Consider the following 14,506-nt stretch of genomic DNA (forward strand, 5'->3'; position numbering starts at 1 on the left):
GCAGAAAGAGCAGGCCCCATTGCTGCGCAGTGGCGTTTAGAGGGGGGCGCCATCACTGATTTACTCGTATGGAAACAGGAAAGCTTGCGAGTAAGCGTCAGAACACCCCGTTCCATGGCTGCGAACTCTTCCGTGGAGTCTATGAAACGGGCAGATCTATCATATTCCTGCTTGAAGGCTGTGAGGGTCGAGGCTGCTTGGCGCGCATGTATTTCAGCTCGTCTCAGTCACTGACCTACCTGGGAATCACCAGCTTGGACGACGGCTTACAAACTAGTAGGCCATTTCACGAAGCCCAGGGACAAAGAGCACTCGGACCCATCTTGCCCCGACGCCAATTTTCGTGCGTAGAGATCTTCCCTTAGGGTCCAGACCCCCAACGGGCCACCGCATGCGCTTAGCTCTAGCGAACCACAGACCAGTGACGGAGCCACCAACGTGCAGAAACGCACTAATACGTCCACTGGAAACCACAGGTTTTCTTTTCCTTTTTTTTTTCCACAGAATGGCAAATAGATAGTACACTATCGCGATAGGGCAATATCCAGCCCGGCATTCGGCCGGAGACCAGTCAGCCGGATCTAAAATCCGAACCTCCCCGACTAACACGCTCTTCTTGATCATCATCACCAACCAGAGGGGTGAAACCATCCATTCCCTATCACACCTTGATCAGTCCCATCTCCAACCAGAAAAAACGCCATCCACCCTCCCTCCTGAATCACAACCATATCCCCCGTTCCCGTTGCTCGTTCATCCCACCATCCCCTCAAATTCCCACGCTTGGCCTCTTCATCCCCATGAATCTCTCCCTTCTTACAACAGTCTCATTTCTCAACTTTCCACGCTCAAAGCCTTAACCCCCACCAGCCTCTTCCCCTTCGCAACCGTCACAACCCAATAGTAAACCCTGACATGGTCCTTCACGACTCGATATACCCGCACGTCGCTGCCCTCACCAGCTTCACGCACAGCATCGACAATCTCGGTGTACTGCCCAGTACTGTCCCATTCGACCGGGTCAAGGATCTGAATCTCTGCTTCGGTAGGTGCCGGGTGTCCGATCAGTCGGGCAAAAGTCTCTGTTAATGTATCAGCGCTGTCAGCGAAATGACTGTATTTCTCTTCCTTTCCCAACCAGCCAGCTCTCTTATCGCCCCCCTTCAATCGAAGGGCAGCCCCACGAAAAAAAAATCCCCGCCAGATACTTAGCTAGGTAGGCGAGCAGAAAAACAGGGAAAAAAGGGTAAAAAACTTACCCTCATCCGGCAACACCTCCTCCTCCCCCTCCAACGCCAACCCAACAAGCTCAAACGGCTCATCCGTCTCACTCACATAGCACAATCCCTTCTCCTCTGCTTGCTGACAGGCGCTCACCAAACACTCGGGCACCTCCACCCCCTCCTGCGTAGCATGAAACACTTCCTCACGTGTCGCATCCGTCTTCTGCGGGGGCTTAGCAGCCAAAGGCTCGTTCGCCTTGTTGAGGAAGGCAAGGTAGTCCTCGTCGGAGGCCATCTTTGTAGATGTAGTGAACTGCGCTCTGCTGCTGTTGAGTTGTGTCTGTGTTATGGAGGTCGTAATAGTGAGAGGTGTGAGGGAAGAGAAGCCGCGCCGTTGGGTTGATGTTGTTCGCGCACTGCTCGGGAAGCTGGTAGAGCTGGACAGAACCAGGCCGAACGTCGCAGGCGACTGTAGGTTTTGCAAGCGAGAGACGGTATTAACCCTGAAAATTGAGCCGTTGAGGGTGTCTGTGAAAACCCCACGCGGACTCGCTTCGACCGAGCGCTGAAGGCAACTGCGTAGACTCGCGGCCATGGTGAAAGGCTGAATCAAAAGGCTGCATGCAGGTTGGCTGACCGATGATGTAACACACAAGGTCTGACTGGACGGTTGCCAAGTTCTTTGGAAGCCCCCACCTCAACCCCACAACAACCAGACCCCACAAAACGGGTTCCAGAAAGAAAAAAGAGGTCAACTACACAGAATACTTGTATTAGAAACTTACCTACAAAAACACCGACGCCTCAGGGACAACAGTACGTATAATCACGGCATAAGAGCAGTCAATGGCAATTGGTTCTTCATTTTCCCATTCCTCTCACGGATCTCAACTACCTGGAAATGCTAAGAAGAATTCCGAAATACCCCGACCTAAGAGCGAGAAAACCCAGACACCAATGCCATTGCAAAACCGAGAAAAAGCACAAAGGAACTGACAGCAGCTTAAGCGCTGGTCTGCAGGTCCTTCTTGAGGGTACCCATGAACTGCTTCTTCTCGGCCGCGGTCTGGAAGGCACCGTGGCCGAACTCGGACGAAGTATCGATCCACTTGAGCTCGACCTTTTCGAGGGCCTTGCGAGAGGTGTGGGTGAAAAGAGACTTGCGGAGAGTCATGATCCTCTTCTTAACACCAGGGACAGAACCCTTGATCATGACGTAGTCGTTGTTGACCTCGCCGTAGCGAACGAAGCCACCCATGCTGTTGGACGTCAGTATGTACTAGCCTCTCTTGAGGGGGAGATGAGAACATACGGGGTAATCTTCTTCTTGGTGAGATCGGTCTCGGTCGAGGCGTTGGCCTCGTCGTCGCCCTTGCCGATGCGGTAGATCTTGTGGTTGACCGAGGTACGGTGGTGGTAACCCATCTGACCAGCACGGGCAACAGTCCATTGGACGTGGGACGGGTGCCAGGCACCAATGCAAGCAACCTTGCGGAGACCCTTGTGAGTCTTGCGGGGCAGCTTCTTGGTACCCCAGCGAGCGGTGACACCAACGAAGCCGTGACCCTTGGTGACGGCAATGACGTCGATCATCTCGTCCTTCTCGAAGATGGTATCGATCGTGACAGGCTTCTCGAACAGGCTGCGGCCAAACTCGACCTTGTCGGCGACAGAGCCACCGTTGATTTGGATCTCCATGAGGTGGGCCTTCTTCTGCTTGAGAGGAGTCTTGCGGATCTGGGTGTGCGCCAGGACGCGGACAACGGTGCAGTACTTCTTGATACGCTCCAGCTCGCGGGTGATGGAGGCACCGTTGTTCTCGGCGTACTTCTTGGCGTACTTGGTAAATGCCTTCTTCTTGCTCTTGTACCAGTTCTTGTAGAAGCGGCGCTTGACCTCGTCCGACAGATGCTCAGCCCAGACAGTGGTCAGGGAGCGGAGGCCACGAGGGGTCTCGATATACTATTTCGCAAGTGCGTTAGACGGTATGTTCTTGGCCATCGGCGGCTAGAGAGCAATCACTTACCCCGACCAGACCCACAACCACCATCTATTTGCAAAATAGATGTTAGCCATTGACACAATAAGAGCCAAGCGGGCTGAGTTGTGCGTACAGGTGGGCAGTCAATGATTGTCACAGCCTCAACGACCTCCTTCTTGTGGGCCTTGGCGCCAGGGCGGTCGAGATCGCGGACGATCGTGGTCATGCCGGCCTTGTAGCCCATGGCGGCGGTCAGGTGGACGGGCTTCTTGGGGTCATCCTTAGGGAAGCTGTCATGATACTCGCCGTCAGCTCTGGAACTGCCGTCTTCCAAGTAGATAGAATACTGGTGCAAATGAGGATTTCACTTACGACTTGACCCGGCCACGGTGGCGGGCAGCGCGCTTCCGCGGCAGGAAAGCCAGAGAGCCATGGCGAGGGGCCTCGTACTCTGGTGTTGTCAGTTCCCGTTCGATCTGTGCGAATTCCAGATTTTGTCCTCCGTCGGTCCCAAACGTCCCGCAATCGCTCGAATCTCTTGCTCGAACTCTAAACTCGATTGCATAGAAATGCGATGCGCTGCGTGTGAAGAACCGACGTCGACATGATGGGAGATACTCACTGCGGTGCGACATGGTTGCTGATGTCCGCGGTTGGGCGTGGTTGTATGATGGAAAAAAATCCCCCTGGTCCGGCCACGAAGTTCAGAAAAGAAACTACAAAGAAATTTGGTGGTGTTGAATTTTGTGTGGACTGGAGCCTGTCCAGGGACCAATCGCAGCAGAGCCCTAAACGGCTGGTGGGATTTTCACGTGACACACCCACCCGTAATGCATACCTTCGTTACAGGCCCGTTACGTGAAATATTACCAATGCGTCAGGATTCGGTGCTCGCTTTTTCCAACTCAACGCAGACGGTCCAGGGTCAATCAACGGCACATGAGAGATGATGGTCTCGAAGCCTTCAGGTAACCATTCTGGGTATGCAAATTAGATTAAATTATAATTGGACCCAGTATCGAAGCACTACCTAGCCATTAACACCATAAGGAAAGTGCTAGAGGGAGAGGCTTCGAGCTTTCAAAACATCACAGCATCGCCCAGATAGTTTGTGAACATCTTTGGAGGTATACCTTGGTTTTCATTTTCCCCATGACCACTACCAAAAACCAGATGCCGATATAGCAGACGCCATGAGACGAGCAGGAAGGTCAGAACCCCGGTACCCCCCCCCCCAAACAAAACCCAGAAGGCTTACAGATGCACCAACCGGCAGAGCAAAGTGTAGTAGTAGAAAGGTCTAGGACACAAGACAAAAGGGGAAAATTGTCATCCATTTGTGCGAGCAAAAAGCCAGTGTAAAGCCATTCCATATCGAAATCACATAAAAGCTAAACTTCAGCTTTGTAAGAAGAAGATACGCCGAAACAACCTACAACACAAGAAAACTATCCCATTTGAACCACCAAGCCCCGCTCCATCTCTTTCTGTCCACTTAGTTGCCGTCCGGCTTGTGGGCCATGATGCCATTGATGCTGGTGCTAGCCGAAGACGCACCATTCTTCAACTCGCCCGCTGTAGACGGGCCCGACGACGACGCAGGCGCCGGCCCGGTCTTCTTGTCCTCCTCACCGCTATCATCATAGTCCTCATCGACATCCATCTTGCGCGCGGCCCTCTCAGGCTCATTGGTCATTGGAGGGAGCGAAGCAGGCGGGTGCTCAATCCGTCTCTCCTCGGGGCCGCTAGTTGGGTACTCCTTCTTGACAGGGCCAGGGCCGGCTTGGGCACTCGGGCCGTCATGTATGAGACCCTGCATCTGGGACGGGCCCTGCTGCATGGGAGGGAGGTGAGCAGGTACGGAGTGGGACTGCGGGTGATGGGCAGCATCAGAAGGGTGGTAGCCCTCGTTCGCATGACGCTGCTCATCGGCACGACGCATCTCATCAGCGCGGCGCTGCTCCTCGACCCGGCGAGGGTCCTCGAGACGCCGTTCATCGAAGCGGCGCGCCTCGGACGAATTACGGCGATAAGGCTCCATGCGAGGAGGGGTCGAAGGGCGGCGGTGACGCAGGTCCTCCATACGGGCACGCGATTCCTCCGTCATGGGCTTCTTAACATCCCGCTCATCTTCCCACTCACGCATCCGCTTCGGGCCAACGGAAGGAGGGCGTTGGTCGTGCTCGCGATGGGGAGTTGTATCCGGCGGCGGCATAGCCGACTGCGAAGCGTGAGGAGCGCCTGGCTCAGCACCGTTAGGGCCATTCTGCTCGGGATGCGATTGGTACTGAGGGTACGCCGACTTAGGAGATGGCATACGGTTATCATGAATCGCTTGCCTCTCCTGACGAGGGCTGCCAGTGCGGTACGGCATCAGAGGGTTTGGAGCGGAGCCAGCCTGGCTGGACGGTGTGCTTGCCGGGAGGACCGGCGCAGGGGTGTGTCCGCTGTAGTTAGGGTTTCTGACCCGGGATGGGGGCTGCGACGGTGGGGCCTGAGCCTGGGACTGAGCCGGAGTCTGCGCCTGTGCCGGGGGTTGCTGCTGAGCCTGTTGCGGCGGGGGCGGAGGAGGAGCCGCATAGTGAGCCGGTGGAGGAGGGGAAGGGCCCCGCCGAGGCTGCTGCTGCTCCTGCACTCTGTTGGTCTCCGGATATGGCCTCATGTGCTGTTCCGGCTGCGGGCTGGGTTGGCGCTGGCTGGGAGGTTGTTGGCCACGAAAGGAGTCGCGCTCGTAGGGGTTGCGAGGCTGTGGAGGGGGATTCAGGCTCGATACTCTGCTGCTTCCCCAGGTGCTACCCGGGCCTGAGGAGCCGTTAATGGGCGGTTGCTGCGGCTGCGGAGGAGGGGCCGCAGGACCGGAGCCAGTCCACTGCGGAGCCGGGGGGCCAACCGTGCCCGGAGCCTGGTACGCTTGTGGGTGAACATCGGCAGGCACAGGCTGCGGCGGCGGAGCGCCGTTGGCCTGTCCACTACGCAGGAGCTGGAGACGGGTTTTGATGTGCGGATTATTCGGATCGAGCTCGAGCGCACGCTGATACGCGTCGAGCGCATCGGCGATCTGGTTGTTGCAGGACTCGTACAAAGTACCCAGGTCATACCACACCTCCGAGATATCGGGATTGAGCCGGATGGCGCGTGAGTACGCATCCAGGGCATCACGGTACTGGTTGATCTGGTAGTAGAGGACGCCAATAGAGCACCAGAAGGTCGGGTTGCGGCCATCACGGTACACGGCTTGCTGGTAAGCCTCATAGGCCTTAGGGTACTTCTGCAGTTGCATGTAGCACCGGCCCAAGAGATACCAGCTTTGCGCATCAGCCTGGTCTAAGCAAAGTCAGTATCAATACGCTTTGGGGGAGTTGAGAGGGTTAGGAGGAGACATACTGGCTGCGACAGACTTCTCCAGGTACTCAATGGCCCGCTCCTGGGCCTCATACGACGGGCTGGAGTTGTGATACAACCAACCAAGCTGCTGGAGCACCTTAGCATGGTTGGGATTGGTCTCCAGCACACGATGGTACGCGGCCTTGGCGTTTTCGAACTGCGCAACTGTTAGAGCGAGAGCTTAGAGACAGAGCCCAAGTTGACCGGCTACTTACGTCTTTCTGCTGCTCATAGACATGGCCAATCTGGAACCAGATATCCTCCTCAGTAAGCGGCGGCGGAGGGGAATTGACAATGTATTTGAAGCACTGGTCACCGTTAGTAAACAGCTTTGAACATGCGTTGACACCTGTTACTTACGTCAAGCGACTGCTGGTACTTCTGCTGAGTCTTGTAGATGATGCCAAGACGGAAGTAGATTTCGTGGGCCTTGTCAAAATCGGGGGCCATGGCCATGACGTTGGCGAACGCCTCCTCGGCATGGTCCAGAGAACCATACCGATCGTAAAGGATACCGATGCCATACCACAGGCGAGGATCCTAAACAATAGGTGTAAGCATCTTGAAGTGCCAAGTAACATTTACAAGAACTTACCTTTGGGCTTGGTAGATGGACCAACGCGTTCTGGTACGCGTTATAGGCCTGCTGGAGATCGTCCATCATCAAGAAGCAGTGACCTGCGCGAAGGGTTAATACTAGATCCAAACTTAGTCGCTTGATTGTCAACATACCAAGGTTGCCCCAAGCTTCACCGTTCGTCTCGTCCAGCCTAAGAATGGCCTGCAGATACTCAGCTGCCTTTTGGAACTCTTCGCGCGTTCGCAGAACACAGCTGATCGCAGTCATGGCGGGGATAGACTGGGGGTTGTGCCGGAGCGCGCGCTCATAAGCCCCCATGGCATCATCGAGATTGCCCATCAGCTCGGCGAGTTGACCTGGATCAAAGTGTTAACGACCGACGCCATCTGTTCCAAGTAACTGCCAAATCCTACCGATTTGGATCCAGACGCTCTCGTTCAATTGAGCAAGTGTCTGGCGCGCAGCCGAGAAGGACTGCGCCGGCGGAGGACGCGCCGGGCCCAGAGCACCGTGATGCATCGGCATCGGCATTGGCGGAGAAGGATGGTGGTTGGCCATGATGCTCGACATGTACCGATTTTGCAACTAATTGAAAACTCTATCACAAAACCGATGTCTGCAGAAAATCGTCGTTTCGTCGGGAAGTGCTGCCACAGATATGACAGATATGGCTGAAAGTCGCGACGAATGCAGGTGCTGCTCTTAGCGCTGCGACGATGTCTCTTGTTACTTCGCGACGAAACGAGTATGTTTTGAGCGTTTTTCGTCGCGGGTTGCTACGCCCTTTTTTTTGTTGATCGGTGCAGACTTCGTCAAAAAGTGAGCACACTCTTTCGTCGGATGCAAGAGTCGTGATGAATGAATGCCCAACGACCAACGTCAGCTCGCCCGTGCCAACAGGGTTAGGCCACGAACAAGCAGCGACACGCAGGCTCGTGCTGCGCGACAGTGCGGTGATGAAAGAGGGATGGATAGCAAAGGGAGAAAAGGGAGGAAAGAATCGAACAGCTCTGGTTGCTTCGTTGGGCAGGTGAAATGCAGGTGCAGTTGCCCCGAGGTCACCAGAGGGCAAGAGGGAGAGAAGGGAAGAAAGGAGAGAGAAACGGGAGGCAGCAAGAATCCCGGGGAAGAAATCTCGGAATGGGGAGGAGTCGGGCTTTGGGTCGATTGAGAGCGGCTGGCCGTCTGAGGCATGCAAAATACCTTACCCACAAGATGACAGGGATCTGACAATTGTCTTCCCGTTCATGTCTCGCAGAGCTGCCAAGCATTGGCACGAGAGGTCGTCAAAAAGTCCTGGTACATTGTAGCCGCATGGCGAGGACTGCCGAATTGGGATAAGCTCGCTAAAGAGACCGTGCTTAAGCCACATGAGGCAAGAGCTTAATAGGCATGCTCTAAGCCACAGGAGCCTGTAAACAAACGACAAAAGCAAAACTCTCCCAAGCCCTCTACGGATTAAATTTTGGCAGAGTCCAAGCGAAAGTCACAATTACATCTGACAAGATGAGTCGAGCTCAAAGCATTTCTTCATGTTGTCCATGATCGGCCACTTGTCATGGCGTCGAAGATGCACATCCCTCACGTGCCCCTTCTCTGTTATCCATGCAGGCGACGCGAGCCTAGAAAATTGGGGCTGTGGGTTGTGTGAGGATGGACCCATAGTGAGGTCATGCCAGGGGCGGCATGTACCAAGTACCTGATACGGTCCGGTACGCCGTACGGGCCCAGCCTTTTCCAAGGGGAGGGTGTTTCCGGAGCGAGCGGCTACGCCATTTCGTTTTAGCGTGTGGAGGCTGTTGTCCTGTGGGCCTGTGGCGACGCCCGCCCACGGCTTGGTTCCACGGCGCGCCGATGGTCTCCAACCATGCACTCCTTCCCCCCCCCCTCCACATAAGCGCCAAGACTCCAAGACACGCCGGTCCCATCCCACCCTTTCCCGTGGTGGAGCTGTGTGTGGGTGTGTATGTGGGTCCTCACGCCCCCCTGGGCCGGACTAACGCCTGCATCCTGCGGATACCCACTTTTTTCCTGTCCATCACACACCCTGGTGTCTCCACCCCCCAAAATGAGATGGAAATGGGAGAGGTGTGTGGTTCTGTCGACGATGGGGTGTCGGTGTCGGTGTGTTATGATGCGGGGTGGGTCACCGTGGCCTCGTTCGCTCGGAAAATAACGAGATGGGCCCCGAGAGGACAGTCGACCCAAGCTGCGTCCAGTGTTCCCCAAATGGCTCATACCAACGCGGGCACTGCATTGCGCACAGCTACGACGTTAGGTAACAGGCTACATCTGTGCCTTGTTGCAACGATCCGGATTGGATGCGGTATGCAGTGGTTGCGCTGTGTGTTTTTTTTTGTGGTGGTTTGTGGGTGAGGGATGGTGTGGGTGACGACACCGGACCTACTGCTTCTTATTGCTTGCTTCCGACAGCGGGAACGGGCTGGATAGTGGTTTGGTCTGTTGGCACCCGGATCGAAACTGGACGCATGCATCTGCGGGCAGACTGGCTGATTGACTTGGAATTTCCTCACTCATGTGGAATGGAAACGGCAACTTCGGGGCTGTCTACGTAGGTAATCTGCTTCCTGCATTGCCCATCCTTGATTGCCAACCGGCCATCAGAGAAACTCTTTCATCAGATGCTATGGAGACATCAATCCCAGATGCATGGATAAGCTCTGAAGAGACCCCTGATTGAGCTTTGCGTTGGCCCGCTGCTGGCCTAGACCCATCACCCTAGTAATTTAACAGCGGATGGAGGGGTTGCCCGAAACCGAAGGTTACACAGTTTTCTCGACTCCTGTGACGCACTTCGGTTGAGCAAAACTGGATGCCTAACAGGTCCCTTTAAGGAGATAATGTCGTTGTCCGTTGAATAGGCCGCGGTACAGCAGGAGACGTGTCCGGGGCGAAGCGTCATCTTCAGCATAGCGTTCAAGCATACCCCCTCCAGCAGCCAATTTGACGATTGGAGCAGGGAGCATGGGGAGGTAGGGCTGGGATAGAGATTGCACGTTGGGGAGTCTCAGTGAGACGACGCAGCTCAACAGATAAAGAGATATTCCTTCTCACACAATATAAAGTGTGTGTTCTGAAGAACCTGACACTCCACGACAGAAGTTCAGCCCCATAATATATCCAAGCTGATGCACCCGATCGGGTGCACCGCCTGGTCGGTGCGACCAGATCCGTCCGGGTGATCGATCATACAAAGCCCGACAACACAGAGCGAAACACAACGCTGTTTGCCACTCTAAGATGATGCTAGCACAGCACCGCGTAGGCACACAGAGCACGGAAACACCAAGAGGCCGTAACGACTGGTGGAAGCAAGGACAAGAGTGACGCCGTTTTCTCCGGCAATTCAATCTCCTCAGGGTCTCTCAGGCGTACACAACTCAACCTCCTCCACTGTATGTCGTGCGAGCTCGGCCCGTGTGACGGGATAAGACAGACGTCGGGGACAGCGAGGGCTTGGGTGCCAAGGCACTTGCAACATTCGGCACCAATCTATTACCCGCATATTATTCCATCTGGGCTTGTTTTACCACAGCATATAACCCGGCGGTATATATAGTGAGGGTTCGGTATATAAATGAACATACCAGTCTGTCGTACTTACATATATACATATTCCTCGCCTTCTTTCCGAGGGTGCACTCGCTATCGGTGTTGTAAAACCTCTCCTGACCCTGCTGCTGTTTGGATCTGGCCAAGTGCGACGTCAGACAGCTCAGCAGACTGCTGCTGAAATTTAAGATGAGAGAGGCGACAGAAACCAAGCGGTCCGAAAAGATTCAACCTGTGCCCTGAAAAAAAGGTTCCCTGCGCAAGCCATCGCATGGGAAAGGTAAGCACCACGCATATGGCCTATGAGAAAACGCATGTTTACCGTCCTTTTCCCACATCAGGCATCCAGCGCCGCTTATTAAAGAGAAAAAAAACATTCCTCTCCACGCGATTCGTCCACTCAAGGTGATGGTGGCGCTCGATAAGAAATTTCCAAAGTCTAACCAATCACTGGCAATGACCTAGTCCTGGGAACAGTCGGTAACACACAGCCAAGTGGACGGGCGAGCACCTCACTCCCAAGAGAGCACCGGACAATATCATTCATGATCGATCTGAGTCACATGAAATCATGCAATCAGCGAGATACCACGGACACAGTGGCATTGCACATTATCGGCGGAGATGGCTGAGCTAGGGTAGGTTTCGGGTCGGGTGGTGATCTACCGGCGATCTCCCCTTTGCCCTGACTGTCCTGCTCGAGCTTGGCTCGGCTGAAGCGAGAGGCCAAGGAAAAAGGTCCTTGTTTGTCGACAGGGAGGGGAAAGCAACCAGCGGCGATGAGGCTTCTGCAAGCGACGCAGCTCTGCAGGATGGCTTGTCTTTTTTGTTTGGTTGTGTGGCAGCCAGTAGAATGCATGACGCTGCGCTCACTGCTGCCATTTTCCAATTTTTGTTCGCCTGCACCTGCAAGTGGCCTTTGCTCGAGGGGCTCGATGCAACGCTGTTGGTCTGGCTCCAAAACTGGTGGGTAAGACGGGAGAGAGCTGGGGCAACCGACTGGGAAAACTGTCTGCTGGGGCTGGTAGGTTTCGAGCCGTGAGTGGGTCCCCTGGCTGGGTTCCATTTCCAGACGTACCCGTCTGCTGTTGGTAAGATCTGGAAGATGCCCCGGCATCATCTGGCGGACAAGGGTTCTGCGACGGGTCCCTATAGTCACGTGAATTATCACGTGAATGTGAAATACCGGAGATCGGCCGTCCGCACCCACAGACCGCTGGAATCACCGTGCATCATTTCTTCGCAACTGCAGGCCGCACAAGCGACAACCGTGGTTGCATGATGGCACATTGCCGCAGCATGCCAGCAGCTTGTCTGGCTCTTGGCTGCTTGGCGCTTGGCGGACCGTTCGCTCACTGTTCCCTGCACCGGCCTGCGCGGTTTCTTTTCTTCTCTGGGGCCCCTGTGGAACCCTGCATCCTTGAGAGGACCTTCCACTTCTCCGCCAACCGACTGTCCACCCAGCAAATCACCAGCATCCATCAGGCTCAGCCAATAATCAGCGGGACCGGCCCAGTTTTTGATCTCCACGTGTGTCGTCGTCTGGTGCAGAGAGGACGACGCCCACCCATTCTTCCTGAGCATATGGTGAACGATGAGCAAACGATAAGTATCAGTTGGCTCGTCGCCCACACTTCTCCGTGCTGTGGCCCCCAGTTCTTGTCCTTTACTCCGATCGACCGTCGGACAGGCAAAGATCGTCCTTCTAACGTGACCCGATCCTTGGCGGCGGCACAGCAAGATTGTCAACGAGTGCCAAGGTTCTCTCAGCCGCCGTTGGAAATGAACTGTTTGTTGCCAACTCAAAACAGAACACTCCTCCATCTCACGGGCCATTTTGGCCAGTTCATCCCCCCCATTTTCAGTCCATCCATCTTTAGCCATCTTAGCGGCATCCCGTCTTGGTAATCCGAGCCAATTTCTTGTCATGTTGTTCTGCTAATGATCACACACGCCCGCATTGTGGGTATAGTGGACGTCGATAGGGTTTGGCTGCAGGCATGCGCAGCCCAGTGCCCCCAACGGCAGCCATCTCAGAACGGGAGGGCGCGCTTGCGTGTTGACGGTTGGTTGGCGTGGAACGCCCGCCGAGCCCGGCCTTGTCCAGCAGGGCAGTACGTTAAGGGTTAGGCTTTGTGTCTTGCTTGGAGTTCGCATGGGAATGCCAAGAAATTGCCCAGAAGGCTTAATCAGCCCCCTGCCGGCCCGCGGCGTGCGGCAGGCCTGGCAACAGATTGGCACAGGAACCAAACAAGTGAAGACAGTGAAAGTCTCCGGACCCCAGCACAAACCTACGCAAAACGCTCAGGCGTTCCAGACGATCCAGCCGAGTGCCCTCACATCCTGTTGGCTTCCAATGCCACCTCGTTGGTCCCCACCCCGAGATGCGACTGCCCACGGCATCCCTTGCGCATCGTCGCAGACAAAGTCTGGATGATTCTGCGACCACCGCGTCGATTTTGTTCATGATGAATGCCATAACAATCTTTATATAACAGCCACGCACATCAAACACCCCCAAACCACGGGAGCGCTTCGTTTCATAGCCTGACTGCCGCTTCGCTTGTATGCAGCTGGCCCATGATGCTTCTACGAGCATATCTCTCTCCTTCATCCCACAGAATGTTTGGTCAGCATGGAAGCTTGGGCCCTACAAAAGGGACGATTTGCGATCCGCAGCGCTTCGTAAGAGCACTGATATTGGTATTCTGAGGGTAAGCAAGTGTGTAGGTCGTGATCGAATAGTTTTAGCAGTTGTTGGTGGTGGGCAGCAGCAGCAGCATCGGCATACGTAGAAGCAGCCAATCTCAGACAAGCTGCAACGGACCTTTTCCCGGCTACATGGGCCCGACGGAAATGGCTGGTGAAACGGAGGATTTGGAGCACTAGATCGTCTGCCATCCCAGGTCCTTTGATTTTGTTGCGGGCCATTGCCTATTTTTGATTTACCTTCCTTGCTACACCTCGGCTAAGCTCGGTGAGTTTGGAGATAAATCAGTTTTTTGTGCTTTATAGCTCGAAGGGATTGGCCTATTGTAGACGACATTTGCCCTTCTTCCTCTATAACGGAGAGCCTGAGCAGCTTAAGATATGTCTTAGTTACGAGAGCACAAACCGAAGTTCTTGAGAACAAGGGGAGAGTAAGGATGGCTGTGTCAATTTCAGCTCGGATGCCGTGTGACTCGATCATACTTCAAGACAGAGTCCACGTATTCGAACATTCGGCTTCTTTGAGCTTTCTTCTGCCGGCAAGCGTAACCGGCATATATGTGTTCATATATGACACTGTGGGCTTATTATCAGCCATAGGCCGAAAGCCACATTACTCTCCGAAACTTCCTTCACAGCTGATGTTGTACATAGGTCCTATAACTACAATTGCTCACCCTATTGGTCTATCAAAGATTGACTGACCTCGAAGGCAGCTCAGAGCGAAACTTCGACTCAAACGATAACTTCCAAGTGCATCTCAAGGCCTCGTGACTATGTGTGTCCTTGTGGGAAACAAGATTTAACCTTGTCATTCTCTAATATATTTTGGTTTTGTTAATTGCCCGAAGATCAGCAAAAACAAGTATATGTACCGCTAGTGCTCTCCTGGATATATAGGGTCTATTAGTTCCCACAATCGAACTAAGATTTTAGCGTGTTGAACTCCACACAGAGGTTAAGAGGCGCATCACCGCTTGCTTGTGCATCGTTCTATCGCAACTCGACTTCTCTACTTCTAAAATGAAAGTGGTCCTATACCACTTGCTCATCCCC

The 14,506-nt window shown here is 54.4% G+C and overlaps 3 protein-coding genes across 3 annotated transcripts; all 3 read right to left on the reverse strand.

The window, feature by feature from the left end:
• Positions 1-834: 834 nt before the first annotated feature.
• CTHT_0004480 (uncharacterized protein) lies at positions 835-1,818 on the reverse strand (the record flags this gene model as incomplete). Its single annotated transcript, XM_006690925.1, has 2 exons — positions 835-1,082; positions 1,260-1,818. The coding sequence occupies 2 exons, from the start codon at positions 1,816-1,818 to the stop codon at positions 835-837; spliced, it is 807 nt and encodes a 268-aa protein (XP_006690988.1).
• A 408-nt stretch (positions 1,819-2,226) lies between these two features.
• Positions 2,227-3,839, reverse strand: CTHT_0004490 (60S ribosomal protein uL3; the record flags this gene model as incomplete). Its single annotated transcript, XM_006690926.1, has 6 exons — positions 2,227-2,482; positions 2,536-3,185; positions 3,250-3,273; positions 3,338-3,494; positions 3,577-3,655; positions 3,827-3,839. 6 exons carry the CDS (start codon positions 3,837-3,839, stop codon positions 2,227-2,229), a joined length of 1,179 nt encoding a protein of 392 aa, XP_006690989.1.
• Positions 3,840-4,699: 860 nt separating this feature from the next.
• CTHT_0004500 (uncharacterized protein) lies at positions 4,700-7,726 on the reverse strand (the record flags this gene model as incomplete). Its single annotated transcript, XM_006690927.1, has 7 exons — positions 4,700-6,528; positions 6,589-6,745; positions 6,804-6,896; positions 6,949-7,128; positions 7,184-7,266; positions 7,321-7,524; positions 7,582-7,726. 7 exons carry the CDS (start codon positions 7,724-7,726, stop codon positions 4,700-4,702), a joined length of 2,691 nt encoding a protein of 896 aa, XP_006690990.1.
• Between the last annotated feature and the right edge of the window lie 6,780 nt (positions 7,727-14,506).

The sequence above is a fragment of the Thermochaetoides thermophila genome (assembly GCF_000221225.1).
Source record: "Thermochaetoides thermophila DSM 1495 unplaced genomic scaffold scf7180000011806, whole genome shotgun sequence".
NCBI classification, from domain to species: domain Eukaryota; kingdom Fungi; phylum Ascomycota; class Sordariomycetes; order Sordariales; family Chaetomiaceae; genus Thermochaetoides; species Thermochaetoides thermophila.